This window comes from Gadus morhua, chromosome 6 (genome assembly GCF_902167405.1).
Source record: "Gadus morhua chromosome 6, gadMor3.0, whole genome shotgun sequence".
Taxonomy (NCBI): Eukaryota; Metazoa; Chordata; class Actinopteri; order Gadiformes; family Gadidae; genus Gadus; species Gadus morhua.
The window spans coordinates 14051854-14079699 of NC_044053.1; the positions used below are offsets into that span (position 1 = coordinate 14051854).

Here is a 27846-nt window from a genome sequence, read left to right on the forward strand (position 1 = left end):
TCATTTACCAAGATCTTTATTATATTTCATATCCTATGACCATTCCAGTTAAAATGTGTACCGATAGAAAAAGTGACAGAAAATGCTTCATGGATATATAAATATACAAATAGAGGAATTTACTTTATTTTATTACAATCATTAACATTATATAGAGGTCTAAGACAACCGTATGGACTAGGGCTGGTGCATTTTTGATTTGAAGTAATTCAGACTAGATATCTCTTTGTACTGGCAACATGTTATAATATACGAGTAACAGCAAGTGCAAATCGGTTCCTTTAATTTTAACCCAAAAAAAAATCTCAATGTGTGATCACTGTAGGCCTACAGGCCCCATCCTATTGGCAATGCGTTAACTTATAGCTCAACCGAAAATATACGTGCATCTTTTTCCTTTGGCGAGTCCGGACACAACCAGGTTCCCTGGCCAAAGCCAAGTGAAGCCCAGGTTCATACGGTCAGGTCGTCCCTGTTAATTACCACCAGTGGACAGGTACCATGCCAGACATAATTACTTTGATTGGTCCATTAAAAAAGAGAAGCACAGTAGTACGAGACCAGAGCAGAGGCCACATTGGTCCGAACGGAAACAATTCTAGTTCAAGTATCCAATCTTCCTCAAAACAAAGAGTAAAACCACTACCCCAGAAAGTCGGACGTTTCGCATATTTTCACCTACATTACAAATATGTATAATTTGGCACCAACATTATCAAAGTGTCAAATGACTGAACGTGCGGTAAACTGTTATTTAATCCAAGTGCACACAAATCAAGATGCCAGTGCAATAAAATAACATTAACGGCAATACAACAATATAGATCGATTTCTCTCTAAATATATATATATATATTTAGTATCTATGTATACATATGTATATACATATATATGTATATAAACATATATATGTATATACATATGTTTGTACCAACTTTGAGCAAAAAATAAATATAACCACCAAAAAATAGATAAAGAATTTGATACAGTGGAGAAAAGAAAGCAAAGCGATCACAGCGGCCATATCTTTAACAAAGAACCACCGTCGATGTTGACAAGTATGGGCACGGAAACTTAAACTGGCACATGCTGTCGCTCTGGTGGGCACATGCACACAAACACACGCACGCACGCACACACACGCACATACACACACTCTCACACACACCATCAAGCAGCAGCCATGCACATATTTAGGCACAGGAGTCTAGTAGGGGATCTGGTTCTGGTAGTACTGGAGCATGTCATACGTTTTACTCCTGTAAAAGAGGAAGACGATGAATCAGAACAGCAGGAGTCAACGAAAGTGGGTCTGTTGAATACTGGCCCAAACAGCATTATTACTGGCCCTCATTTCAGTGAATTGCCACTGAAACATGTTATTTTACAATTCAAATTATTATTATTTTTTCATCACATTTTGAAGCACTAGCCCGTTGTGATTTTTATGCCTAGGGTCATCAGGCACCCTTAAGGGTGGAACCATGATTAGTGATAACTATTACGGTGGCTCTGTTAAGATCAAGTGAAGTGTTTCTGTACTGTCTTTTAGTGTGTCTGATTTCTGACCTGCTGCTGAGGAAGCAGTTCTGGATGACCTTGATGATGAAGCTGGCCGCCTCCTTCTCGCTCACCGCCGGATTGAAGCGCTGCCTGGAGGTCAGGTAAATCATTACACAAAGCACTGAAACCCCATCCACCTCACCACCAGAGAGGAGAAACACCAGGCCAAAGCCCAGTCGGCTGACAGGCGTCCACACAGGTTGCTTTTTTCAAAGTGTCGGGAGGGACACACAACTCACTTGAGAAGCTTAATGGTCTGTCCTCTGAAGCAGGGAAGGCCGGTGTCCAGCATCAGCGTAACCAAGGAGACCACCGCGTCCATGTAGGGACTGTAGGGGGGAGAGGAGGAACACCCAATCTGAAAGCCACTAGGTAACTATTTAGAGGCTTCCCAGACCGGTAGCAATTCTAGGAATAGAAGCAATATAGGACCGATTTAGAAAAGTTCAGTCAAGAGTATCCCCTGTGATGTTTTGTCCGTCCAATGGCCAACTTTCAAACCAAGTTACATCAAAACGTTTTCACTCATTAGCTGGCCATTTGAAGTGGGCTAAAAAATAATTAAAAAAAATCCTCCACTCTGATGTTTGGCATTGTTTGCCAAAACAAAACCCGTTTACCATGGCAACTGAAGGATGTCTCAGTTCTTGATGTGCCCTCTCACACACACACCCACGCCCACACTTAGCGTCCGGAAGGTGTCCTCACACACACACACACACACCCACACACACACACACACACAGTCAGTGAGTTGTCCTCTCACACAGACACTCACCGGACAGCGAGGTATCCTCTCACACACATCTCCATGAACCACTTGAACGGCGTGGCCTCCATCTTGCCCCCCATGATCATCACCATCTCGTCGGTCAGCTTGATGTCCGGCTCCCAGCCCAGGTTACCCCCCGGGGAGCTCTCAAACATGAAGCCAAAGTCTTGGGGATAAACAGACGTATCCACCAGTTCACATTAGCAACAGCAACACAATGGCAATGAACAAAGCCCAAAGCGGCACACACAAACCAATGTGGATGATGTGTCCCTGGCTGTCCAGCATAATGTTGCCGTTGTGTCGGTCCTTGATCTGCAGCAGGAAGACCAACAGGCTGTAGGCAGCCATGCTGCGGATGAAGTTGTACCGCGCCTACACACACACACACACACACACACACACACACACACACACACACACACACACACACACACACACACACACACACACACACACACACACACACACACACACACACACACAGACTTTGAGTTGTAAAAGGCACTGTAAACCCGTTAGGAACATGCTTGTACCTTTGATCCAATGATGGATCAATGGCCGAGCAAACAGCAAACATTAGGACACGGGGTGTGGTACCTTCTGGAAGGCCAGTGTGGACTCGTCCCCGTACTGGTTCCTGAAGTAGTCGTACATGCCAAAGTCAGTCTGCCGCCCCAGCTGGTCCCGAGACTTGCAGTCGGGGATGCACTCGATCACGCCACACTGCAGTCAATCAAAACCCATCAGTCGAACATGAACTAGACAACAAACAAGTGTGTGTGTGTTGACATGATGGTTCGAAACAGTCAATTGTATAAAAAAAATTACAATGTACTTGACAGAGGAATGAGGAAAGGAAAATAGTTTTGATTATTCGGGGAAAAACATTTTAAAAGCATTTTACATTTGCTTGTAGCTGTAATACTGTACAGCTACCAGTGTTCATTTTGGACCGTTTTTCTCTTTGGCCCCCTACTGGTCCAAACTAATACTGCTAGTGGTGTGGTGTGGTCGGGCTGGGTGCAGGCGACCCACCCCCGGGGCGGTGGCCACCACTCTGTAGGGGAACACGTAGAGGTCCAGTCCCACCAGCTGGAAGATGTTCTTGAACAGTCCGATGATCTGGAGGGCCAGCATGTCCTGAGGGAGGAGGAGGGGGGGAGGGGGGAGGAGGGGGGGGGAGGCACCGGCGTCAGAGACAAGAGACACAGACAGATGGCCAGATAGACATAGAGACCGACAGAGACAGAGAGCGAGTGAGCCGGACAGACAGACAAGAGATATAGACAGAGGGACAGACAGAGGGAGACAGACAGACAGACCAGGAAGACATCCAGAGACACACCTGTCTGCAGTCATCTCCCACTTTAAAGATGGCCGCCTGCCAGACGATCCGCTTGGCCTCGTCTTCGCTCTTGGCCTCGTCCATAGAGTCGGAGCTGCACAGAAGACCTGGGGACGACGCAGCAGGGTCACTCAGGTTACCACGTCCGCCTCACCTCTGGACACCCCCGGCTCTATGGCTGTATCATTCGAACTGACATGATTCCGTTACGTCATTACAACTCAGATTATGCACCTTCTTTTTCCAGCTCGCTCACTCCACACCGCCGCACTTTGAATTTGGCGAGGTAGGGAGCTTTGGCCGCGCTGCAGAGACACAACACACAGAGTCAGGGCTTTTTACTCAATGCATGACCAGATCAAATATAAAAGGACAGCCGGTCCGGGTGCTGCCTTTGTGATGGGAGGTATAAGCCAATGGGGAGCTCGGGTGTACCTCTGCAGTGGGGTCCCGGACTTGTAGTCTATGTCTAGGACAATGGCCTCTGGGTTACTGGGCAGATAACAACCCGGCTGGACCTTGATCTCCGCCATGGCCTTCAGGCAGGCCCTCTTCCTCTCGTCGCCCTTTGGGTAGGGTCTGCCGAGGACACGCGGTTACAGAGACAGAGGGTGAGGGATCACACAGAGTTCCCACAACAACATCAACATTTCCATGTGAGCCTTCACCTGTTGGCTTAGATTAGCATGCATGGGTATCTCCTCTAATGAGTCGCCCGCTGTTATTCACACTCAAGCGCAAGCTCACAAACACACGCACACACGCACATACACACACACACACTCTGGGAGTGTTGCGCCACCGGAGGGTAAAGTATAAAGCGGAGAGGAGTCACAGGGGAGATGACGCGGGGATTGCTCTTCCCCTGGACGCTTGCGATTAGCCGTTCATTAGCACTGTCGTTGGCTCGCGGGGGACTTTTACTTTGACGTCGCCGCTGAACAAACAGCTCTGAGCAGGCACATGTCAGAACAAGGTGCGCCCACCAAGGAGTGGGTGCTAAACACACAGTGACACGGTCACAACATCAACACACTAGTTGGACCGGTGCTCCTGGGAAGCCTAGGGTTGTCTTCCAGGCCAATAGATAGGCGTCTTTGAGTGTTATTAATTATTATTATTCTTCATGTTTAACCTCTGTTTTCCTTTTATTCCTAGTCTGTTTTACATAGTTTTGAATGATGACTATATGCTCTGTAAGGTGACCTTGGGTGTCTTGAAAGGCGCCTCTAAATTAAATGTATTATTATTATTATTATTATAATCAGAGAGACAATTTGACCAAATGAACAGCAGAGGGATTTGCAGAGCATGATTCACTAGGGAACGTAATCAGGGAGAGGTAGAATACATTAGGACCCAGCGGGGAGGGGGGGGGGGGGGACTTCGTTAGCAACTCATTAACACCTTGTAGACTACCTGGAGGATACAATTATTCATTATTTGCAATCAATGGAATCATGCGTGCGTGTGCGTCTGTCTAAGTTATACTTTAGAAAGGAAAGGCAGGACAAAAAAATATTTATTGGATGAGCCAGCGGGCCTACTTGATGAGGGCCGAGACGTTTGTGATCTCGTTGAAGAAGTCAAACTCTCGCTGGTAGAAGTCCTTGGCAGGGCCTGACAGAGAGCCTGTGATCTCCTCCACCATCTCCTCCAGCAGCTCCCCTATGTCAGCTAACACACACACACACACACACACACAAAATTAATCAAGACAGCGATAGTAACAACAAGGACACTTTAATTTAGTTGTCAAACACATATTTTACAGGCTATTATGTGTTACAAAGGATAACCGATGCAAATTCAAATAATGACAGCATCATCCCCGGTGAAACTTGGTGCACTCTGATTAAGGTTCCTGATTCGCTCAAATGAGTGGCAGGTGATGAGGTAAAATATGACCTCACCTGTTAATATTTATAAGCAATCGGAATTGTGGTCAAAGCCATTTGGATTAAACGTTACGTTTCTCTTAAAACCCACAAAACCCCAGTTTCTGGAGGCAGTAAAGTGCCCCTCTCTAACAGCTGAATAGTGACCTCCAAAGCCCAGAAAATGGTCAGGTGGATGGCTGGAGCAGTGTTGACATTAAATAGGCTTTATCGTATGAATACAGTGCTGTGTTCTCCTCTTTAACCATTCATCAAGAGCAGTCGTCATTAGTGGCCGTGGCCATCCACTGCTGCCAATGCTAGCCTGGCTGGCATCACTATGGCTGCACTGTATGACCAGAGGGTCCCACACAAGCTATCTTTATTGTTCACACACCTCAGCAGTAGCTCAACTAGTTTAGCGGCTTGAATGGTGTGAGGGAGGGCGACAGAGAGAGGGAAAGATAAATAGAATCAAGAGAAAGGGAGGGAAAAGGAAAGGGGGTCTTGTCTGGCTCAACTGGTAAAGCCAGGCATTAACACTGCTAGGGTTAGGCGTTTGATTCCCGCATGGGTCACCCATGCGAAGAACGCGTGCGCTCACGGAGCTGCAAGACGCTGTGGATAAAAGCGTCCACCGCATAGCATACACAAAACAGGTTGAGAATTAGAAAGAGACAGACACACACACACACACACACACACACACACACACACACACACACACACACACACACACACACAGCGAGACAGAGAGACAAAGACAGAGAGAGAGAGATTCCTCACGATCTTTGTGGTGCGCCTCCTCGTCCAGGTAGATGTTGGTCTTCATGTTCCAGATGAATTGGTGGGCCAGCAGCTGGGAGGTCTGGGCGGCCCACAGGATGTACTCCCTCACGTAGCCCATCTGGGGACACAGCACCCAGAAGGAGGACTCAGTGGGGGGGGGCAGGGGGAGACATGGTGTCTGGGGTAGAGTGTGCAGAACGAAACCAAAGAGCTTACCTTGTCATAACGGAGGGCCTGGACGATTTGAGGGATGTAGAACAAAATGGCATCCTAAGTGGGAGGGGGAAACGGTACATGAGAGGGGGAATAACACCGGGCTTAGAGGCAATGTACACCATGGCTTGTGTTTGTGTGCTCACACTGGGGATGGAACCTTTTTTGGGTCATTCCCTTTGTCAATAAGTGCTAGTTAGCTCGCGGCCACGAAGTACGAATATTTTTTTAAGACAAAAAAGACATATATAAAGACATGTATATATCCTTACCAGACCTTGCAAACCTATACAAATGTTTCCCCCCCCCCCCCGCCCCCCCGCCCCCTAATACAGTCAGCGTGGTAAGTGGTTACCGGCGGGAAGGAGCGCAGCACTTTGACCCCGTACTGGGCCGTGAGCGGGTGGGGGGGGTACATGGAGGAGAAGTAGGAAAGGCCGGTGGGGGGGTCGGCCGGCGCCCAGCACAGGATGTGGCTCAGGTCCGGGGAGTCGGCGTCGATGGTGTGCCAGGTGACCAGGAACTACCAGACACACACACGGAGGAATCAGAGAGTGATGAGAGAGAAGGGGCTACCGGCAGCGTTGCCAGATTGGGCCTCATTTCCCGCCCAATCTGGTGACCCTGGCTGCCGGGTACAGGGTGGGGGGCTGGATTCATTAACATGTCCACATAAAACCCTAGCATCGGGCTCACGACGGCCCCCCGTGTCTCCATTCGACGCGTATGACAGTGACCCCGGTACATCAGCCAGAGGTCACGACTCTGCAATCGCTAACTAGGCCCCCAGAGGGAAGCCTGGGTGTTCATTAGCCGCTAAAAGGCCTGAAACAAACACGCCGCGAGATGTCAAGGAGGATAAACATGCAGATCATAACATCCTCGGGGGGCCGATCTGTTCCAGCCCCCCCCCCCCCCCCCCCCCCCCAAGAACGGGAGGAGAGGAGAGCATCATTAAGGGTCTAGCCAGGCAACACTAAAGAGCAGAGACGGCAGAATGCTACAGAGGGAGGTGGTTGACTTCAACAACAAACACAGAACGACCTCGGGAGAATGGGATGCACACAGGGGTAAAGACTTACTAGAAACTTAAATAACTTCAAGAGGATTTACAGAAATGAATACAGGGTGAATAAGTACTGATAGGATACCATTTTAGCTGTAGTCCTAATGTTAAAGCTTCAGTTCATTCCTACCTTATGCAAATTAAAATCAAGGCATAGATTTATAAAAAGTGCTTTGAGACATCTGGTACCCAGGGAACAATACACAATACACAGGTTTTAGTTTCAGTTGTTGGCTTGAAGCCCACACCTTGAGCACCTATTTACCCAAACCATGAGAAGGCCTTTTCTCTTCCTTTTTATAATTATATTCTTGGGGAACAACTGTCTGAAACCGTCTAATTAGAGAAACGGCAGGTATATGACCGCACGTATTTAACGTTCAAAAGGTCAAAGGTCAGCAGAATGGTAGCAGCGCACCTTGACAGCCTCAGGAACGTCACACACCGCGGACGGGTCCATGCGCACCAGGCGGGTGACCTCCGACACGATAGCCTCTGTGTTCTTAAACCTGGAGGGGTCAGTCACAACAAGACGAGGTCACCCAGGTGCATGCTGGGGCCTGGATCTCTCAATTCTGGGATATTTGCCCAATAAGAAATTAAATGCTGCAAGATTACTGCAAAACAATGGGGACGTTAAGTCAGTCAGTCAGTCAGTCCCTCTGTCAGTCAGTTAGTCCCTCTCTCAGTCATTCAGTCCCACTGTCAGTCAGTCCCTGTCAGTCAGTCAGTCCCTCTGTCAGTCAGTCAGTCCATTCAGTCAGTCATGTCATTCATTCCCTCTGTCAGTCTGTCAGCCAGTCAGTCAGTCCCTCAGTCAGTCAGTCAGTCAGTCCCTCAGTCAGTCATTCAGTCAGTCAGTCAGTCCAGTCAGTCATGTCATTCAGTCCCTCAGTCAGTGACTAAGAGACTAAAAGAGACAGTCAGTCGGTGAGTCATCAACTTCCTCCAGGCTCCCATTGTATATGCCCAGCCAAAATAGAGGAAGTTATCGTCTCTGACTGCAGACAAGCGCTCTGCCCGACGACAGGACCCTTCCCGCCTCCCCCTACCTGGCGGGCAGCTGCAGGGCCAGGTAGGGCGCGATGCTCCAGGCCAGGTTGACGTTGTCCTTCCACTGCTTCTCCGTGAGGCTGATGTACTTGGACCTCCAGTTGGCGATGCTGGTCTCCACCGACTGCTCCGTGGCGATGAGCAGCTCCGGGGTGGACAGCGGGTTGTACCACGTGGTCAGCCGCTCGATCTCACTGGCCTGGGGGGGGGGGGGGGAGAAGGACACCGTCACCTTCGACTGAACGGGTGGTCCTTTAACGTGCATGCAGTCCAACCAACTATAAATGAAGTGTGTGTGTGTGTGTGTGTGTGTGTGTGTGTGTGTGTGTGTGTGTGTGTGTGTGTGTGTGTGTGTGTGTGTGTGTGTGTGTGTGTGTGTGTGTGTGTGTGTGTGTGTGTGTGTGTGTGTGTGTATCTACCAGTAGGGCCAGCAGAAGAATCCTGCGTTTCATATAGTACTTGTGAAGCTGAGATCCTTTGTTGCTCTTCTTTGACATTCCTAAAAACAGACCAGGAATAACATTGAACACCGCCACTACAAATCAACACAATTTAATGGTCATATTGTCTATTTTTCTTTCTGGAATCTTTTCAGAGGAACTTTCAGAGGACTGTTCATTTCGTCTGAGATTTTCCCCACAGTGGGGGACAAAAGTGGACCGGAATAAAATGAATTATAGAAAAAAATTATTCTTGAGAAAAATATATCATATATTTCTGAATGAGGTTAATATCTGCAGCAGTGCGGCTTATTCCACGGTTCCACCAGCAGTGAATTATAATTAAACTCACCGCTCTCTTGGTTCCATCTCGGTTCTACACGTGAGCTGGGTGGGGGGGAGGGAACTGAAAGTGGTAATCCACACTCAGTTCCTTCCCCAAACCAGCACCAGTTTAGAACCAAAATGGCCACTAGGGTGAACACTACAGAACCGAGCGAGTCTCGTACCCGACTTCTTGGATATGGTGGACATCCCGGAGGACAGGGGGTAGGTGTTGATCCACCCCTGGGCCACTGCCTGCTGCCGCTGGCCCACGGCCGCGTCCAGGCTGTTGCGGCTGTCCGTCACCGTCATCACAGACAGGCTGTTCACAGACATGTCCTGTGGGTCTGGGCAAAGAAGGAAAAGGGCCCCCGTTAAAACCCGACGTTCCATCCGTCCGTCCATCTATGCCCCACCTCACGGAAATCATTGCAGGGATCTCTGCAGCCGTGGTCTTTGAAGTGGTGTGATAAGAGGAAGACATTTGACGTTTTTTTGTTTTTCTTACTATACTGATTATCACACAAAAGCCTTTGGACCTTAGGGGATACAACTGCAACTTCAAGGGGAAAAAGCTTTGTGATCAGTGGTGGAGGTCCCCCCTTTTTACATCCACCATGGCTCATTCCATCTGAGTGGTCCGCTGGGCTGTACCTGGGGGCACCAACTGGCTGGCTGCCAGGTACTTCTTGTCCGACAGCAGGTTGGCGTAGAACTTGATCATGATGCTGATGTCCTCCCGGAGCCTCTTCTCCGTCTGGGTGGGGAACTTGGGAGTCACGCTGAACGGCCAAAGAGAGTGAGTATGGAGGTCAGCGACGTCAACGGCTAACAACATAGAGGGGATGGGCGGTCGACAACGGGGGAACAGGAATCCCGTTTGTGTGGCGGTTGTGTTACGCGACGCGAGTCATACCAGAAGTAGTCGAAGGCCGTCGAGTAGATCTTCTCCCGCAGGACGTTCCTGACGGTGGCGTTGGTCAGGACGTCGGCGTGCAGAACGGTCAGGCCAAGCGTCAGCAGCCTGCATGGAGGGATACAGGGTTGATCCGATATACATGAGGATCGCTCTTTATCACTCCCGGTGTTGACATTGAGCGTCTCATGTTCACCACTGTCAATAGTGAAACACGGTTACCTGTATCTCGAACCAATGGCGGCCACGTGTCTGTTGAGGCTACTCTTGGCCCCGCCCACGCTGAGTGACAGAGACCGTTTTAGGATGGAGGTGAAGATCTCCACCTGGTCCGCACTGCTGTACTTGGCGATCTCAAACCTCTGCACCAGGAACTGCACAGGAAGAGAGGGAGAGTAAATAGGGGGACATTTACAAATGAATATGGTATGGTAAAGTAATAGGGGCTTTTATTTTGGTAGAAATTCAGACCTCTGTCCACAGGAAGTGAGGGGTGACGTCGGGGGGGCAGGGGGCAGGCTGGCTCTCTTCGGAGGCGGCCAGAGGGTCGGCCTCCACCTTGGCCTCGGAGAAGAGGCCCATCTTGAGCTCTGCCGTCATCTGCCAAGCACCCGCCATCTCACGCATGAACTAATGGGAGAGGAACAGGGGAGAGTACGACACAATAAGGGCATGTATGGGAGTATGGGGGGGACTAATACTATACATTAAGGGTATGGATGAGTATGGGGAGGACTAATACCATACAATAAGGGTATGTATGAGAGTATTTGGAGATCTAATACTATACATTAAGGGGATGTATCAGAGAAGAGGGGAGTACTAATACTTCACATTATGAGTTCACAATGAGAGTATAATGGAGGACTATTACCTCACATTAAGAGCACTGTATGAGAGTAGAGGGGAGGACTATTACCTCACATTAAGAGCACTGTATGAGAGTAGAGGGGAGGACTAATACTTCAAATTAAGGGTACTAAATTAGAGTATAAGGGAGGACTAATACTTCACATGAAGAGTACTGAATGAGAGTATAAGAAAGAACTTATACTTCACATTAAGAGTACGGTACGAGAGTCAAGGGGAGGATAAAACTTCACATTAAGAGCGCTGAATATGAGTAGCGAGGAGGACCAATACTACCCATTAAGAGTAAGTCTTTACATGAACTGTAGAAGAGTGTAGAACTGTGTAGAAGAGCAGAGATGTGGAGAGTTACGAATGAGGCAGCACCCTACATCTTTGTTTGAAATACATTATCAGAACTACTACTGCATGGTATTTACTCTATACATTGACCTTTACCGCTGCTGCACCATATCGAAAACAAGTTATTGTACAGGTTGTGGTGCTGCTGCAGCACAACAGAACATGAATAAACAACAACACAACACAACTTGGGCTGTAGTAGACACACTTACCGGCACCTCCACTCCGTTGCGGGCCGCCAGAAGCCACTCCCAGCATGCAATAGCAGTCTCCATGCCGTGCTCAGTAAACATCTTCAGGGGAGACCAGCACAGATGGTGCAGTAGCTGGGGATCGCAGTCTGAACACAAGCAAGACAACAGATGGATAGAAATATAATAACTGACTAATAACTCCACCTTGCTATTTATATTAAATTAAGGGAATGCCCTGGGATCAACTGGAACGCAACGCGCCTTTGGTGGTGATCAGCAGGGCGGCCATCTTGAACATGGCCTGTGTGAACTCTTCAGGGTTCTGGTTGGCCAGGGCGAGGCTCATCTGATGGACCATCAGCTTGCTCAGGTCAGCCTGGCTGTGCGTGGCCTCCGAGAACTGAATCATACCAGCCACCTACGGATCCACACACGCATGAAGTCAAAGAAGAAGCAATCTTATCATTTTGACTTGTTTATTTTGGTATTATTCTTTTTTTTCATTTTCCCCAACTACTGCTGTCAATTTAGATATCTGCTCATACATCGACGAGAGACCTTGAAAATAACATTTGGTTTCATGTGATTCAGCTGAACAAAGTTTGCCAATAATCGGAAGTAACTTTTATGGCCTCTGAGAACTTGTTGACTGGTCTGGGTTAAATAAAACGCTAACCAGCAAAAATACAATATGTTGCCTGTAACGGGCAGCTTTTGTTACTTTTGCACAATCCCATTTGTTTTTCGAGGATCCAATCAAAAACACCACCTACATGATACTGCACGCCATTAACCATTTTAAATGCAGTCCGAACGCAGCTGCACATCATCTCTACTCTTAGAAACACCAATCACCTCTCCTGTGTAGCGGTTGCGTAGGTTGAGGGAGGCCATAAAGTTGGAGTAGTCCTTCTTCACGCACGCCGGCCTCTCGGTCAGCTGAGTGCTCTACAGAGGAACATAGTCAACACATAGCAGGGTGTACCACGAGACCCGCTAGACTGACATTAGCTTATTGTGCCTGAGCGCTGTCTTGTTGTTGTTGTTGTGGTGGCTGTTGTTGCAGTTCGTTTGAATGTGGGAGGGACCAACCTGAGGGAAAGCAGCCTAAAGTTTGCCACGGGCCGCCAGCACCACCAGCACAACCAGTTAGCCAAATGGGCAACCAGCCAAAGCAAACCACCAGGCCATTGCAGGTAAGTTACGAGGCAACCAGCGCATCAGCAAACCGCAGCCAAGCAACCAGGAGGTGGTTTCGTTGCAGTTTTAATAAAGACAAAATACAACAGATGCAGCAAATGAAAAGACGGACAAAGCAGGATGAATGACACAAAGAACAGACAAGGTGACGGCGGGACGGGTTTGCAACGCACATGGATACACGGTGGATCTAGAATCCATGCACGCATTTACAATGCTGCGCAAATATATGCATTACAAAAACAAACGTGACTATGACACACATTTAAGCACGTAAACAATGTGAACGAAATTAAGATTTGACAACAATTTGTGTTCCAAAACATAGAAGCACTATGGCACACTCATTATGTGTTATAACATTAATGATGAATATAAAAGTGTAAAAAAATTGTTGTATTAATACCTAGCCCTACTCACCTCTTAAGATGCTAGAAAATCAGTCAGTCGGATCAGTTCATAATGTGTGTTTGAGGGTGTGTGTGTTAAACTCACTCCAAGAGTGGTGCTCTGTCGGTTGTAGCCAGCAAAGTGTAGGATGCTCTCAGTGGCCATGGCCAGGCCTGTGTGCTGGGACAGCCCTGACACCCAGTTGTGGTGCTTGTTCAAGTACTCCTGCACACACAAAAAAAAAATATCAAAAAACTAAACTAAATATATAGCTTCAGATAACTATACAACACAAGAGTATATTAAGTATATTAAATAGTATATTAAAGTATATTAAAATACTGAAGAGTGACCTGGAGATGGGACTTGGTGACTGAAGGAGCCCATTTCATGGCTTCCTTTAAGATCTCACCACAGCGCGCAGCAAAGTCCTTCACAATGCTCTGAGGAGACAGAATAACATGCATGTGTGTTCACAAGTAGCACAGAACCTAGACCTAGAAAATGGCAACATTCATTTGGTTAATTTCCATCGCTCTCCCTAACCCCAAATATGAAAGTTCCTCAGCAAATCTTACCCAAAAAATTTGAAATATGTGATAAAATTCAATGCTCAACAAACGATATTAAAGAAAAAAATCTCTGCATTAACCCAATATGGCACAGCGAGTTACAGATGTAAACAAAATGAAACTAGCGATGGCCTACTGTCCTCTAGTGGTGACAAGTATAATTGCAGGAAGACCCACCTCTCTGGCCTCATACGTGTCGGGGACCGTGATCCTGTGTGGAGTGTCAGGGATGTCATAGTACGGCTGGTCCTTGTGAATGTCCTACACAATTAAACAAATATATTATAATAAATGAAAAACCAGCGACAAATTACATCTTTGTCAATTCAAGCTCTATTTTTCTCTATCTCTAAGACAAATTATCATTATTTTTATTATACAAGTTGGATGAACCACAAAAGGTTAGGGGCAAGGCTTGCTCATTGATTGACCGGTTTGATGAAACTGAATCGGACTGGAAGATGTGCTGGTTAGAATGTTATTAGAAGTGGTTACAGTAGCAACGATTCCCTCTTTCAAATGGTCACTCGATAATTCAGTCACTTTACGCTTAGGTTTGTCCGCCGCCGCATCACTGGAACACTTACAGCACTCAGAGACAACGACAGAGTCTGCAGAATGTCCAGCATGGTCTTCAGGACACGCCCGCTCCACAGCAGGTGTGGGAACCTGACAGTGGAAACAGTGACAGGTCAGTCAGGACAGGATCCACAACAAAAGCAACACGAGGGAACATAAGGGATGGTTTTTCAGGTAACACATACATCTCAGCCAAGCCGGAAAGGTATTTGTCGGCCACTCTGCGGATTCTCTTGTGAGTGTGGTTGAAGTTGACCAATAGGAATTGGGCATGTCGCTCCAGCTCCTCCTCATGTTCTTTGGTCTTGGGCTAAAAATACATTACAACGATTTTTTTTGTAATGAAACAAACTAACAACCACTTACAATTATTGAACTATTTCTATTCACGAATACAAACATGACAAAACTAAACAGGGTGTGATGGAACTGACATTTCAACGGCATTATTCCCACTGGTGAACTCCCAAAGGTAGACTCCCTTCCATTGCACATACCTTCTCAGCCATCATCTGGAGGAAGACATCAAACACCTTGTCGCCGACGCAGATGACACACTGCATCATGCCTGAAGAAAGCATTTTGTTAAACACAAAAACAAATATGACATAACTATGCCGTTCATGTTTGTACACAGGTTTCCAAAGTCCTTACCAGATTTGTCCTTCTGAATGGCTTTGTCTTCGTAGTACCTAAACATGACCTGAAAGCGGTCAGCGTCGTTGGAACGCAGCATCCTGAAGTTCGGCCAAAGTGGGACAAAAATAAGATAATATATATAATATACGTGCTTGGACAATGAAAAGGGGGGGGGGGGGGGGGGGACTGACTCCGCCTTCAGTTCCCTGGCACCTGGCTGGTGTTTAGAACCAAGATGGCAGCTAGGGGAAAAAGGCCCAGTGAAACGGTTGGATAAAGCACTAAGAAACTGTTTTGTATGTGAGCTGACCTCATGTACTCAAGTCGGTAGACCGATAGCAGGTAGGTCGACATGGCAAAGTCCAGCTTGTTGATGAGGGTGGAGCCTTCCGGAGACGGGTCAAGTAGATTGATGATGGTGGAGCGAAGCTCACTCAGCTCCGCCTTAACACAGGTTAGATCAGATTAGAAAAGGTTAGCAGTGTGCAGGTGTGTTTTGTGCCAACATGGCACGACATTTCCCTTCTATTCAAATGACCGGACGAATACTTGAGAAAACACAGGCCACCTCTTGAGTAGCATCACACATGTTCTTTATGAGTCAGTACCTGTGTGACAGTGTCGTTTTTCAGAGCAGAGTTGTACTGCAGTTCTGAGCGGAGTGGTTCGCCGCTGGGGAAGGTGAGAAGCGGAGACTTGGTGGCGATCTCACACACCCCTTCGTACCACTCCTCTGGCCAAAGGCCTGGGGGAGAGAACACAGGTTGTGAGAGGTGCCACATCCGTACTCTGTGTAAACCTGCTCCGCAGGGAGCGTCACAAGAAGGATTCTGTCCTACAAAACAATTCATGTGCAAGCAATGTGCATACAATGATGGCATCATCTATGTATACATGTATACATTATGTACACATATAATTTCCGGTGGCAGTGTAGGACCTTCCATTCATTTTTATGGCATTGTATTGTACTTTTTAAAATAAAGTCTGTATTTCATTCAAGGATATTTATTTCGTTGTGGCTTTTTTATTTTAAGTTCCACCCACTGACCACTAGGTTGTACTAGACCATTTAAAATGCTTTTGTAATTCAATAATATAGTAAGTCGTTATTTATCAAATCGAAATCCGATGATTTTTCTCAATTGACAACCAACAATAGCAAAATGATCTTAGAGTCCGATTTTTGGCAGATGCCCTACAAGGTGTGTAAGAAGAGTACTTAAACACTTCAGAGTTCAATAGGGTAATTAAACATTTCAAAGTATAAACAATTCTTAAATAAATATAAAAACATCAAATTAGGGGCGCAGTTGAATGCAATGCTGCCAACATGGCACAATGAAAAAGCCAGAAAGGACATTGTTCAGTTGGGTGTTGGCTTCACCTGAGCCCTCCACAGCAAAGCCCATGACCACTGAGTACAGCCAGAAATCACGGAACAGCTTCTGGAGGCGGGGCTTGGCTTCTTTGATTGGCGGAAGTCTTCTGGTCAACTGAGGATTGGAGATGCAAAGGGTGGAAAACATTAACAGAAAGACAATCAATCAGAAAATATAACAAAAATGAAAACCTACCTATATCTATCCATTTTGCTAAGGTGCCATCAATTAAATCGTAGTACTTTTTTTTTTTCTTTCACCAATATCCCTTCTGATAAGAATCCAGAGAATGAGCTTGTGTGATTATGTGCTTCATGAAGAGTTAAGGATTTTTTAGTCTGTCACAGCACTTTTTGTCTGTTGTTTGAACTGGTCTTGTTTGTTCAGGAGCATTCCACATCAAAGTTCAGTTGCGGTGATCAACCACAAACATACAGAATCCACACAGTATTTCCACCACCAGACAAACCACAGGTAAGCCCTTCTTCATACAAAGTAAAAGAGAAATTACCCATGTAACGATAGATCAAATGATATGTTTACTTAATGGATGTTAATTCAGTCTTGTGTGTCTATACATGGATTTTAGTCTAAAGCATTGAGGGAGGATGTACTTTGTTTTATATGCATATCGTTTTTTCAAACATTAAAACTCTTTAGATTAAATATTATGTATGTATCGCCCAGATACTTTGCTCTATACTGCTCTGCTTTCATTTCGTGCCCCGGTTTATGTTCAGCATGTGGCTCTTCACGATAATCTCGGCTGCCTGGCTGCTGGCTAGCCCAGCTCAGGGTGGCATAAAAGAGATCGGCTCGCACTTCAGTCAGCCCACCTCTGACCCCGACCCGAGGGGATTTGATCGGACCGGGCTTACAGACATGGGCGCCATCCCACCTGACTTCCACAAAGAGAATACGGTCACTAGCGACCTCCCGTACGACGGTTTCGACGACGACGACTACATCGACTTTGATAAAATCCTCGGCGAGGGTAGCGATGATTACAGGCAAGAATATCGATCAACAAATTCTTAAGAATAACAAAAAAAAACACAGCAGGCTCCATCGATATCTCAAGGCGGATGCTGTTTTAGCCCTGCATGTGATCCAAGCTTTCTGATGAGTGTGTGATATCTTTACAGTGAGGGGGATGAGATCGATGAGATCGCCACACCCGCTCCAGACATCGACATCTTCGCAGAGCCCTCCGACCCCAAGACGCGCCGCGCAAGGCTGCTGAGGCTGTTCCACGGACGCTCACGCCTCCAGCGCATCAACATGGTCAACGCCCACTTTGGCTTCAATCTCTACCGGAGCCTCCGTAACCACGTCAACCAAACCGACAACATCCTGCTGGCGCCCGCCGGCATCTCCATTGCCATGGCGATGGTTTCGCTAGGAGCGGGGTCTTCGACGCACGAGCAGCTCTACAACGCTCTTGGGTTCGCCGAATTCGTCAACGCGAGCCATCACTATGAAAACGCCACGGTGCACAAGCTCTTCAGGAAGCTGACCCATAGGCTTTTCCGGAGGAACTTTGGGTACACTTTGCGCTCTGTGAACGACGTCTACGTGAAGAAGGACGTCGTAGTGAAGGACGTGTTCCGGGCCGAAACCAAGGCCTTTTACTACGCAGAGCCCCAGTCAGTGGACTTCCGGGACCCCGCCTTCCTGACCAAGGCCAATCAGCGGATCTCTAAGATCACCAAAGGACTGATCAAGGAACCCCTCAAGGCTGTGGACCCCAACATGGTGTTGATGTTGCTGAACTACCTGTACTTCAAAGGTAGGCCACAAAGAGTCCACAGCAACTGTATAAGCACGGTGGGACGTTAAAGGGCGGCAGGTCCCAAGCTAGTGGATGCACATATTGAGGATACGCAAAAGGGTCAGCAAGGATTATGTGCAGGGTTGCAGTTATTCTATCTCTATACATTTGTATGGATCACAATAGTGAACTTGATAGGTCCCAGAGACAGCACTGATAAGGTCAGGGACACATTGTACCATTTCAGTCTGAGACTCAAAGTTGTCATTGCAAAGGCTGTAAAAGTGCGAAGTTTCGTAATATGTGATCATATTTGTTTAAACAAAACAGGTACCTGGGAGCAGAAGTTCCCCAAAGAGGCGACTCACTATCGGAACTTCCGGATTAATGAAAAGACCACCGTACGGGTGCCCATGATGAGTAATAAGGCTAACTACCAGGCAGCTGCTGACCATGAACTGGAGTGTGACATCCTGCAGGTTAGGCATTCAGCTGTTGTTAATGAGTTGAAAGGTGGCAAAGTATAACCTTGTAATGGGGACTTACCTAGCGGCCATCTTTGTCCTTAATGCTAAGAGGGTTAGGAAACTGAATTCAGTATTCCAAATTTCACCACTAAGCTAGTGTTTTGAAACAAGATGGCTGATAGGTGAATAAGGCCCATAGAGTATTTTAAAGTAAATACTCTATTGAAATTACTATATTGGGTCTATTTTTATTTACAAAAAAAAAAAGTTGCCTGCCAATGATACAAATTGTAATTATTAACAGTGAACCATATTGATTTCAGCTCCCATACACAGGAAACATAAGCATGCTCATTGCCCTTCCCAACAAGATATCTGGTATGAGGGACTTGGAAAAGGAAATCTCCCCTACTATAATCAACAAGTGGCTCAAAAACATGACCAATAGGTCAGTGGCGGACGTCTAGTGCAAAAACATCCAATAACTACCTTCAAAACACACTGGATGGTGATGTTATGAGGTCTGCAAGCAAAGATTCACTTTTCTGTTCTCCCACTAGGACCCGTGAGGTGGTGCTTCCAAAGTTTAAACTCGAGCAGAACTACGATCTGATCTCCAATCTCAAGGAGATGGGTGTGACCGACTTGTTCCAGGAGAATGGAGACTTCTCTGGAATGACTGACCAAGAGGTTTCCATCAACTGGGTAAGTCCCGCCTCGGTTTACAACTTCTAAGACCAATCCCAACAGTCAGAAGTAAAGAAAAAAGTTAGGTGCTGCACAACCTCAGTACTTTGTGCTTTTCTTTGTATAATCTTCAGGCATTCTAAGATATGCGCACTGTCATCGTCATTGTGTCCCCCTCTCAGCTACAGCACCAGGGAACCATCACAGTGAATGAGGAGGGCACGGAGGCCGCAGCTCTGACCCAAGTGGGCTTCATGCCCCTGTCCACCCAGAACCGATTCGTGGTGGACCACCCCTTCCTGTTCCTCATCTATGAGCACCGCACAGACTGCCTTGTGTTCGTGGGCCGCGTGGTGGACCCTTCACAGAGCTAAGGCCCACCCTGACCCACTTAGTTGCTCTACCCTTCCTCCAGTGCCCCCCTCAAAACCCCTGTGTCTGTAGAGACCACCACAGGGTTCCTAATGAGTTGAAAAATATTCAATGAATCTGAGGCAATATCTACACCAGACCGATTGTTATGGTATTATATCCAGAATGTCCTTTGCCAATCCTTTACTTACTAGGTCAAAGTGAATACAAAACCTGATTGATGATTTCCTGCGTCTGGGCATGTGCAATGGTGCCGTTATAATAATTTCTAAGTATGCACAGTAAGCACAGCATAACTAAATCATGAATAACTAAATACCAAACTAACCAATAGGCGAAAAAGGTCAGGTTACATTTGTTAATCTACCCTTTTTTCTTTAAGAAGATTGATCTAGTTATCTCTTACAAATAAATAAATGATTGCATTGGAAATACAACTGCACACGATAAGTTAGTTTAAACATGTTCTCTTTGTCATCTTTCATAAAATGTTATGTTTTAAATGGAAAATGTCAACACGATGCAACCCGACCAAATCGATGGGTAGGAACAACCCACCGGGTAAATATTTGTCTGAAAAGTTAAATACTAACCAATACCCTTCCAGGTGTATTCGCTTCTATAACCTCTATAGTGCGAGATAAATCAGGGTTGTTTCGGAAGAGGGGTCCAACATCCATACTTACCACAGCTATGACTGGAATCAAGACCCCCAGGTTACCAGCACTGCCTGATGCCTGAGAAGCAATAAAGAAAGCAAACGTTTAAATTCAATTGTGTTTTTGCCATCCATATTTCTCTCCGCATGTTCCCATTGATGCACCTTAAGAGCTGGTCCCTTGTCCGACGCTCTCTCACTGGCCCTCTTTCCTTCCAGGCCCAACTGAACAAACAATTCCAGCAGGTTCACCATTAGCTCGTCCACTAGTGGCTCCCCCTGTAGGTTGGCTGCGATATTGGCAAGAGCATTTATCACCGCGAGGGAACAGTGCCTTGGGAAGAAAGAAGACCGGGTTGAAATACAAAGCCATGACCTTACTTGATTAATAGTATACACAACGATGCATAGGGAAGGAGCATCCACATGCCAGCACTAAAAGTCATTTTTGGAAATGGGATATTGTATGCAGACCTATAGCCCTGGTCTCGGTAGTCTTTGGCTGAGTAGACCACAGAGCTGGCTTTCACACTGATCTGCTGGAACAGGTTCCACACTTCCTGGTAGATGTATTGCTACGGAGAAGAAGACACGGCAGAGAGGACAATGTGCGTCACGCCACAGGAATAGCACTAAATATAGGCGTGTGTACGTGTGTGTGTGTGTGTGTGTGTGTGTGTGTGTGTGTGTGTGTGTGTGTGTGTTTGTGTGTGTTACACTCACGTTTCCTGTGATGACCATGCAGCCCAGCTGGTCTATTATGAGAACGTCCAGCTGGGAGGGGGGCTGGCAGAACTTCTGCTGCAGGATCTGCAGGATGGGCTCCATGACCTTCGGAGTGTCTCTCAGAGCCACCGAGATGTGTCCCAGGGCCCGGATGGTGTGTTCCGGGATCAGGTGAGCATCCCTGGGACATAGCAGAAAATACTAGGCCTCAGATCAATGCAATGTACCTGTGCCCATAAAAGGACCATGTGTATTAAAGCAATTGTATCAAATAAAAATAGAATCAATGAAAAGTTGAAAATGCGAGGTTAACAAATCTTTGTATTGCGTGATTGAGTGAGTGAGTGAGTGAGTGAGTGAGTGAGTGAGTGAGTGAGTGAGTGAGTGAGTGAGTGAGTGAGTGAGTGAATGAGTAGTGAAGACATAGTGAAGAGATGGATAGGAATTATTCCAATCATTTACAAATCAAAAAGTGTTTACTTGTCATTCTCTTGCGAGATGTAGAGCCGGTTGGATAGGCTAGCTAGAAAAGCTTCCACGATGACAGCATCCATGGTGAGACCCGCTTTCAAACACCTGCACAGGTAAACAAAGTAGGAAATTCACATATTGTCACCACTGTAGTCACACTGTAGAATACATATAATGCCTCACCTTAACCCACGTACAAATTCTTACAGGGTCATGTTTTTTTTTTTTATTTACAGGTCAACTAATGTGCTTCACGATTCAAAGCACCCCTTATGAGAAAGAAAATGGGTAAAATGTGCTGCCAATATTTTTTTCTGGACAGGGCATTCAGGAGCAGTGTGCGAATGCTTAGAACAAACACCACTTATTTGCCTTGCTTCAAAATCAATCAATCACCAATTTGAGCAGCCAATGTTCAAACAGACATCCCCTCCGGCTGGGTCTAGCTCCCACCGTCCTGCCACTGACTAACTGAATGGAGAGCCAGTGCTTTGCAACAGACCTGCAAATGTTGTCAATGCAGATGTCCCGCAGCTGTTCGTACATCGAGGACTGGTCCTTTCTGTTCGATAGCATGGTGAAGGTTGACTGTGAATGCTCATTGGTCACGTTGATCCTAATTTCTCCTGTACCACCAAAACAAACAACACCGTTAGCCACATCCAGAAGAACAGCAGTGGATTTCAATTAGATTGGATGTCGGCCTTCTACAGAGGCACGGTACTCATTTTCTACGCAGTGCTTATATAAATAGTTATATAATAGGCTTCAGCTCTATGGGAAAGCAACTAGTGCCTGCTGGGAAACCACAATAGAAAATCAATAACATGAATTGCATTTCAGTCGTGCTGCTGTGCATGCTGTTGCCCCGTCGTTGAACCCCCAACTCTCGATCAATATTAGAAACATGTTGCTTCTGACAGCAACAGCACTTGACTGTGAATTACATCAGCATCATTTAATGACCCTATACATGCCTCCCTCCGTGCAATTGGCCAGATTGACAAACCACAAACCGTTGACGAATGTGTACATGCAATTCTTCAAAGCTGTGCAGTTGTTCAGCAAGCTTGCTATGGAGTAACTATGCCATTGATTACCATGAGAATTTTTCTTGGTAATTACAACTTGTATTCAAATCAACATCTACAAATATATAAATATCTACATCTATATATTCACACACACACACACACACACACACACACACACACACACACACACACACACACACACACACACACACACACACACACACACACACACACACACACACACACACACACACACTTCCTTTAAGCCAATTGTGGATGTTGTATTATTTGTATAGTTGCACCTGCGTTGCTTTGGCTATGGTACTTGAAGAGCTTAACCAGAACAGGGGAGGGGACCACCAGGAAGTCCCTGAGGGAGGTGGAGGCTGAGTGGGCCACCACTGGAAACCTCTCACACAGATGCCCCAGACCCTGGGAGACGGCAGAGAGAGAGAGGGTGACCGGAGTGGTACACGAAAGAAAAGTGTTATGCAAACTAGTATTATGCAAACTAGCCAAACTATCCCATGCATTTATTGAGCTGTGATGTAAAAGATTTGTAGAGATTGTTTAAAAGATTGTGTTTATATGCAATCAAATAAACATAGAATCAAACAAAAAAATAAACAACACATTTTTGGAGAAGGGTTACCACATTGACAGAAAAATAGAAGAAAAAGGGAAAAATACTGATTGAAAATATGAAGTGGAAACTAGAGTGAGGATCCGTTCCACGGTCTGGACAGGGAGCGTCACCTGGAGGCAACAGATGAGGAGAGGCATGTGAGCGATGATGATCTTGCTGGAGGTTTTGGACTGGAGCTTCTCGGAGAGTTTGGTGCACAGGTTCTCCGCCCCTGTGTAGATCGCCGGCGGGAATAAAGATCCGCCCGTCAGCATGTATACCAAACCCCCAAATCCCCCCCCCTAGTCTAAATGTGACGCGACGCCTGCACCGTGGCCCGGCCCAGATCAATTACCCTGCTCGTCTTTGACCGCCCACACCATGAGGTCCACGCATGCGGCGTTGGCCTGGCAACGGAGCTTTAGCGAGCTGGCCTCCCCGTGTGTGCTCCCCGTGTCGTGCAGGACGCGCTGCAGCTCAGACTGGCTGCTGCTGAACTCCTCCAGGACAAAGTCGTGCACCTCGCGCACGAAGGCCACCTGCAGGGCTGAGTCACGACCGGACAGAGTACATTTAGTGTTCAAGTGGAACGCTACTGCCACAAAACTAATCCCAACTCCATGGGTGGTGGGCATGTATACTTTCGCTGATGTATCTATTTATAACAGTTTATATTTATAGTGTACCATATGCAGCGAATTAACAGACCACAAAGTACATCGGTCTGCTGTGTTACCTTTCAAGTGGTAAAGGGTGTCTCTGAGCATTTTAAACACGCAGACATAGAGCGGGTCGCTGAAGGTTTTGTAATAGAGGTTGGTGCCTGGATTACTCTGCGGAATAAATAGAGCACATAAATATCAGTTAAGTAAAAGGACACGCTGGGAGAAATTGTTCATGACTCTGCGACACAGTTAGCAGTACCCTACACACCTCGGTCACCTCCAGCATCGTAGCATCCATTGACTTTAGGAAGGACTCCGAAACGAAATCCTTCACCTGCGTAGGAAAGAAACCCAAATGTAGTAATTTAAAGTTAAAGAAAGAAAGTAGTTCATTTGTTGGGGCATTTCCCCATTGACATTACCCCCCATATTTCAACCTTCCATGGCAGTTAGCATTATGATACTCATGACTTAACATTTTTAAATGGGAGGATAATTTACCATGCTAAGAAGCTGTTTGAGCAACTGCACTGGCACCTCCAGCTCCTCCCCACCTCCACCCAACAGCAGAGGAGACATGGAGAAACTGGAGCCGACTGTGGTGAAGTACTGGTCCGGGTCTACTGGGCTACAGTCGGGGAAATAGGCACCTGAAAGGAAGGATAACATCAGGTGTGGCTATACAGAACATAGGCATGTGAAGATTTCTCAGTACATGAGGAAATAAATGGTGTCTATCTCACCTGCACAATGCGAGAGAGCAAAACACAAAACAAATCTAATGAATTGCATTCCAAAAAGATTACTCATAATGTGTGAACATATCAAATCATTGAAATAGCCCTTTTGGGGGCGGATTTAATACAGAACCTGCGGGGAGTGAGGAAGTGTTACCACGGCCCTACTTCTGTATTGTGTAATCAAAGTAGTGGGAGCTGAAGCTGGCACAGTGTTGAGAGAAAAACACATGATCACATAATCTGCAAGTTACAGTGGAGGCTGTACCTTCAAAGAGGTGGGGGCCAGGTGTTGTGGGGGAGCAGGGCGAATGACCTCCAGCGTCTGGACTGACCTATAATGGATGACAGAGAAGCAGTCGTCATCATTATCATTTCATATTTTCTCTTCATCCTATGGTCGCCTCTGAACACACTAAAGGAAAAGCGATACCTTCTCATTGCCTTCATACTCTTTGCATTTGTGGTGGAGAAACCTCAACCACCAATGCAAACACACACACACATCCACACACACACCAGAGCAAGGTAGGAAAGCAAAGTTTTGAATGCATGTTTGTCTTTTCTTCCCGTATATTTTCCCGGGCAACTTTTTAAAATGTTTGGAAATACCTTATTTTTTATCAATGTTGGATTACAGATCAAAATTCAATGACTCAAATGCATTTCGTATTTTGGAGGCGAAATGCACCGATCCCCCTGTTTGTCTCTGCCCCACACCCACACACCTGCGTGGAGACATCCAGGTGGGTGCCTGTGCGTCTGCGCAGCGTGTCCGTCGGGCACACGGTCAGCAGTGACGAGGGCAGGATGGAGCGGAAGTCGTTGAAGGAGCGCCGCCGCACGCCCTCCGTCTCCTCCGTCACCTGCCGGGGCTGCGGGGCGTCTCTGGGGAACAGCTTGGACAGCAGCGCCTCGTTGGTGCTGCTGTAGCGACCGAACGCACGCATCACACCGATGAGGCACGGGACAGTGTACCTGCACAGGTAAACTGTAGGGAGAAAGAGCAGGTCGTTTTAGTACTGATTCTGTGTTGGGCGGGCGTGTGCGGATGCGTGCGTGCGTGTGTACCTTTATCGTGGTTTTCTGGGGTCTGACACATCGCCTGGAGACTCTGCATGACTTGCATGACAGCATCCAGAATCTGGTGTAGGAAATGCATGGAGCTTAATCACTGCAATTAGCTGCAGTAATAAGCTACAATTAGTTGCTCGAAAATAGAGCATCCAGATGCATTGTGTTGTGTGCTATATTGAAAAGAAGAGGCCTTCTACAGCGATGCCCAAAGCTCACCCACCTGCGGTCTGGAGTCCGGGTCATTCTGGGCCACATCGGACAACAGGGTTACAAGGCAGAAACTGAAGTTTTCCGCAACAGGAAGAGACTCTAAAAGAGAAGAAAGGAAGACATCAATAGAGAGCTGACTGGATAAACTTGGAAAATGTGTAATTAAGTGATGAACGAGCCATTAATACCAAGCTCATTATATATGCATCTATGATTTAGCCAACTGAAGTGCAGAAATATTAGAATCAATGAAGCTGGGAGACGCAGGTTAAAAGGTATCAATATCCTTTTGATAAAGTGTCAGTATTAAACACATTTAAAGTAGATATCAAGCACCTGCCTGAGGCAACGGTTACACAAATTAAGGATTGCAGTAACAATAACATTAACTCCCAGGGAGGTGTCAGATTCTTAAGGGGACATTAAAATGAAAACATATAATTTATACAGCCAAACACATGAAAACAAAAGACTTAACCATTAAACATTCCCCTTACCCCTTCCTTTTTTCCCCAAGCTCTCCTCGATCCATTGGACCCGCGGTAGACCCTTCAGCAGGCCCAGCAAGTAGGAAACAAGTATGTCTTTGTGCTGCCAGAAGAAAAAAAAAAATCAAAACACTGCCCTTGTTTGCACAAGTCGATAATATTTTTCACTCATCCATTAATGAGCCTCATTCGGATACTACTACTAGCATTACTTTTATGAATTGTACATCTAATTCAAATGTGTTGTAAAGCTACTAAAAGGGATCACGTAATCCTCACATACCATCAGTAAGGTGTTATGCTTAGCCATTTTAATCATCAGCCTAATCTGATCAAGAGCATAAGATTACTGTGTAGCCTACGTGTACGGGTCTCTCTCTCTCTCTTTCTTCTGGAAGTGCAGCTTGTGACTTTACATTGCATGTTATGTACATCATACAAGTACTTTTTAACTGTTACTTACTAGTACTAAATTTACCGAAAACATGTTCTCTAAAATAAAATATAATTAATTAATCCCAGTAGACAGGAAATTCTAAATGTTTTACACACATACCGCTAGGTTACACAAAACAGTCCATCCCCTACCTGTAATTCCGATTCCACGAGGAACACAGCCAGCGCAATGACAGCATCTCTGCGTCTCACATCCAAGGTGAACACCCCTCGTACCTCTACTGGACACATGCATTGTAACTTTTGGACCTAGAGGAAGACATCACAGAAAGATTATGTTCATATTTAAAATACAATGTGTACATGAATACCCGTAGGATAATGCTTAATTGCGTAATTGTTCCTTTAAGGCCAAGATTCTATTATATTTCTTCCATGCAACATGTAGTCGCCGGTAGTCTAACCTGTTTGACTGCAGTGCGCAACGCTACTAGTGAGATTGGGGCACTATTTAAACCTTGAGTACCAACGATATTACACACACACTGTGTCTTCGTTTTCTCACAGGAATAAAAATGACACCGCAACGTAAAACATCTATGTCATAGTACATACGATACACAACTGTCAAACGTAGCCTGAACTTCTTTTTGTCACGTCAGAAACGCTACCGCCTGTGCGGAAGAGAAGTGCGTTGAGTCTAAACAACACTGTTGCTGTATATTACTGCAATCTGTCCTTTCTCGACTGATTTCTTCATTCTTCTTACCTTTTCGAGAGGCGCGGGACGGTGTACAGCTAATGAGCGGGCCAGTGATAGCACCGTGTTGAAATAAAAACCCCTCGTTCCACCTCCCAAAGCAGACATTGTAAGGTTTACCCCAGCATCGAGGCAAATTTACCGGGAGAGGAGCGATAATAAGGGGAGTGCTG

At 46.3% G+C, this 27846-nt stretch overlaps 2 protein-coding genes and 1 long non-coding RNA gene across 4 annotated transcripts; 2 read left to right on the top strand and 1 right to left on the bottom strand.

Annotated features, from left to right (window-relative positions):
- Positions 1–27831, bottom strand: pi4kab (phosphatidylinositol 4-kinase, catalytic, alpha b). Of its 2 annotated transcripts, XM_030357935.1 has the most exons (55): positions 27683–27831; positions 27106–27222; positions 26527–26620; positions 26040–26128; positions 25814–25886; positions 25471–25733; positions 25011–25077; positions 24507–24655; positions 24274–24339; positions 24077–24173; positions 23696–23887; positions 23472–23572; positions 23018–23147; positions 22184–22307; positions 21691–21786; positions 21208–21391; positions 20959–21059; positions 20650–20818; positions 20513–20563; positions 16535–16643; positions 15756–15892; positions 15458–15591; positions 15163–15245; positions 15006–15076; positions 14694–14818; positions 14517–14598; positions 14107–14190; positions 13711–13800; positions 13463–13582; positions 12860–12874; positions 12623–12715; positions 12029–12185; positions 11786–11913; positions 10833–10991; positions 10584–10735; positions 10362–10469; positions 10100–10227; positions 9631–9792; positions 9101–9180; positions 8681–8880; positions 8047–8137; positions 6918–7085; positions 6566–6619; positions 6347–6467; positions 5231–5360; positions 4119–4262; positions 3918–3988; positions 3684–3790; positions 3374–3478; positions 2936–3061; positions 2590–2710; positions 2342–2501; positions 1803–1892; positions 1570–1653; positions 1–1259 (listed from the first exon to the last, which is right to left on the bottom strand). In XM_030357935.1, exons 1-55 carry the CDS (start codon positions 27779–27781, stop codon positions 1208–1210), a joined length of 6303 nt encoding a protein of 2100 aa, XP_030213795.1. In that variant the 5' UTR covers positions 27782–27831; the 3' UTR covers positions 1–1207. The 2 variants fall into 2 exon arrangements, with proteins under 2 accessions (XP_030213795.1, XP_030213796.1); XM_030357936.1 differs by lacking the exon at positions 12860–12874.
- On the top strand, positions 16698–20600 carry serpind1 (serpin peptidase inhibitor, clade D (heparin cofactor), member 1). Its single transcript, XM_030357932.1, has 8 exons — positions 16698–16747; positions 16917–17003; positions 17270–17539; positions 17675–18318; positions 18631–18779; positions 19091–19215; positions 19328–19472; positions 19637–20600. The coding sequence occupies exons 1-8, from the start codon at positions 16713–16715 to the stop codon at positions 19826–19828; spliced, it is 1647 nt and encodes a 548-aa protein (XP_030213792.1). The 5' UTR covers positions 16698–16712; the 3' UTR covers positions 19829–20600.
- LOC115545110 (uncharacterized) lies at positions 21242–22697 on the top strand. Its single transcript, XR_003977059.1, has 3 exons — positions 21242–21381; positions 21715–21794; positions 21918–22697. It is a non-coding gene; the product is annotated as an uncharacterized LOC115545110 (long non-coding RNA).
- Positions 27832–27846: the final 15 nt, after the last annotated feature.

Coding starts and splice junctions, on each gene's coding strand:
- serpind1 (XM_030357932.1), top strand. CDS start 16,713: ATGAAAACCTACCTATATCTATCCATTTTGCTAAG. Junction 18,319..18,630: donor GAACTACCTGTACTTCAAAG/GTAGGCCACAAA, acceptor TAAACAAAACAG/GTACCTGGGAGCAGAAGTTC. Junction 18,780..19,090: donor TGGAGTGTGACATCCTGCAG/GTTAGGCATTCA, acceptor TATTGATTTCAG/CTCCCATACACAGGAAACAT.
- pi4kab (XM_030357935.1), bottom strand. CDS start 27,781: ATGTCTGCTTTGGGAGGTGGAACGAGGGGTTTTTATTTCAACACGGTG. Junction 14,819..15,005: donor TCCAGATGATGGCTGAGAAG/GTATGTGCAATG, acceptor ATGTATTTTTAG/CCCAAGACCAAAGAACATGA. Junction 1,654..1,802: donor CAGACCATTAAGCTTCTCAA/GTGAGTTGTGTG, acceptor CCTGACCTCCAG/GCAGCGCTTCAATCCGGCGG.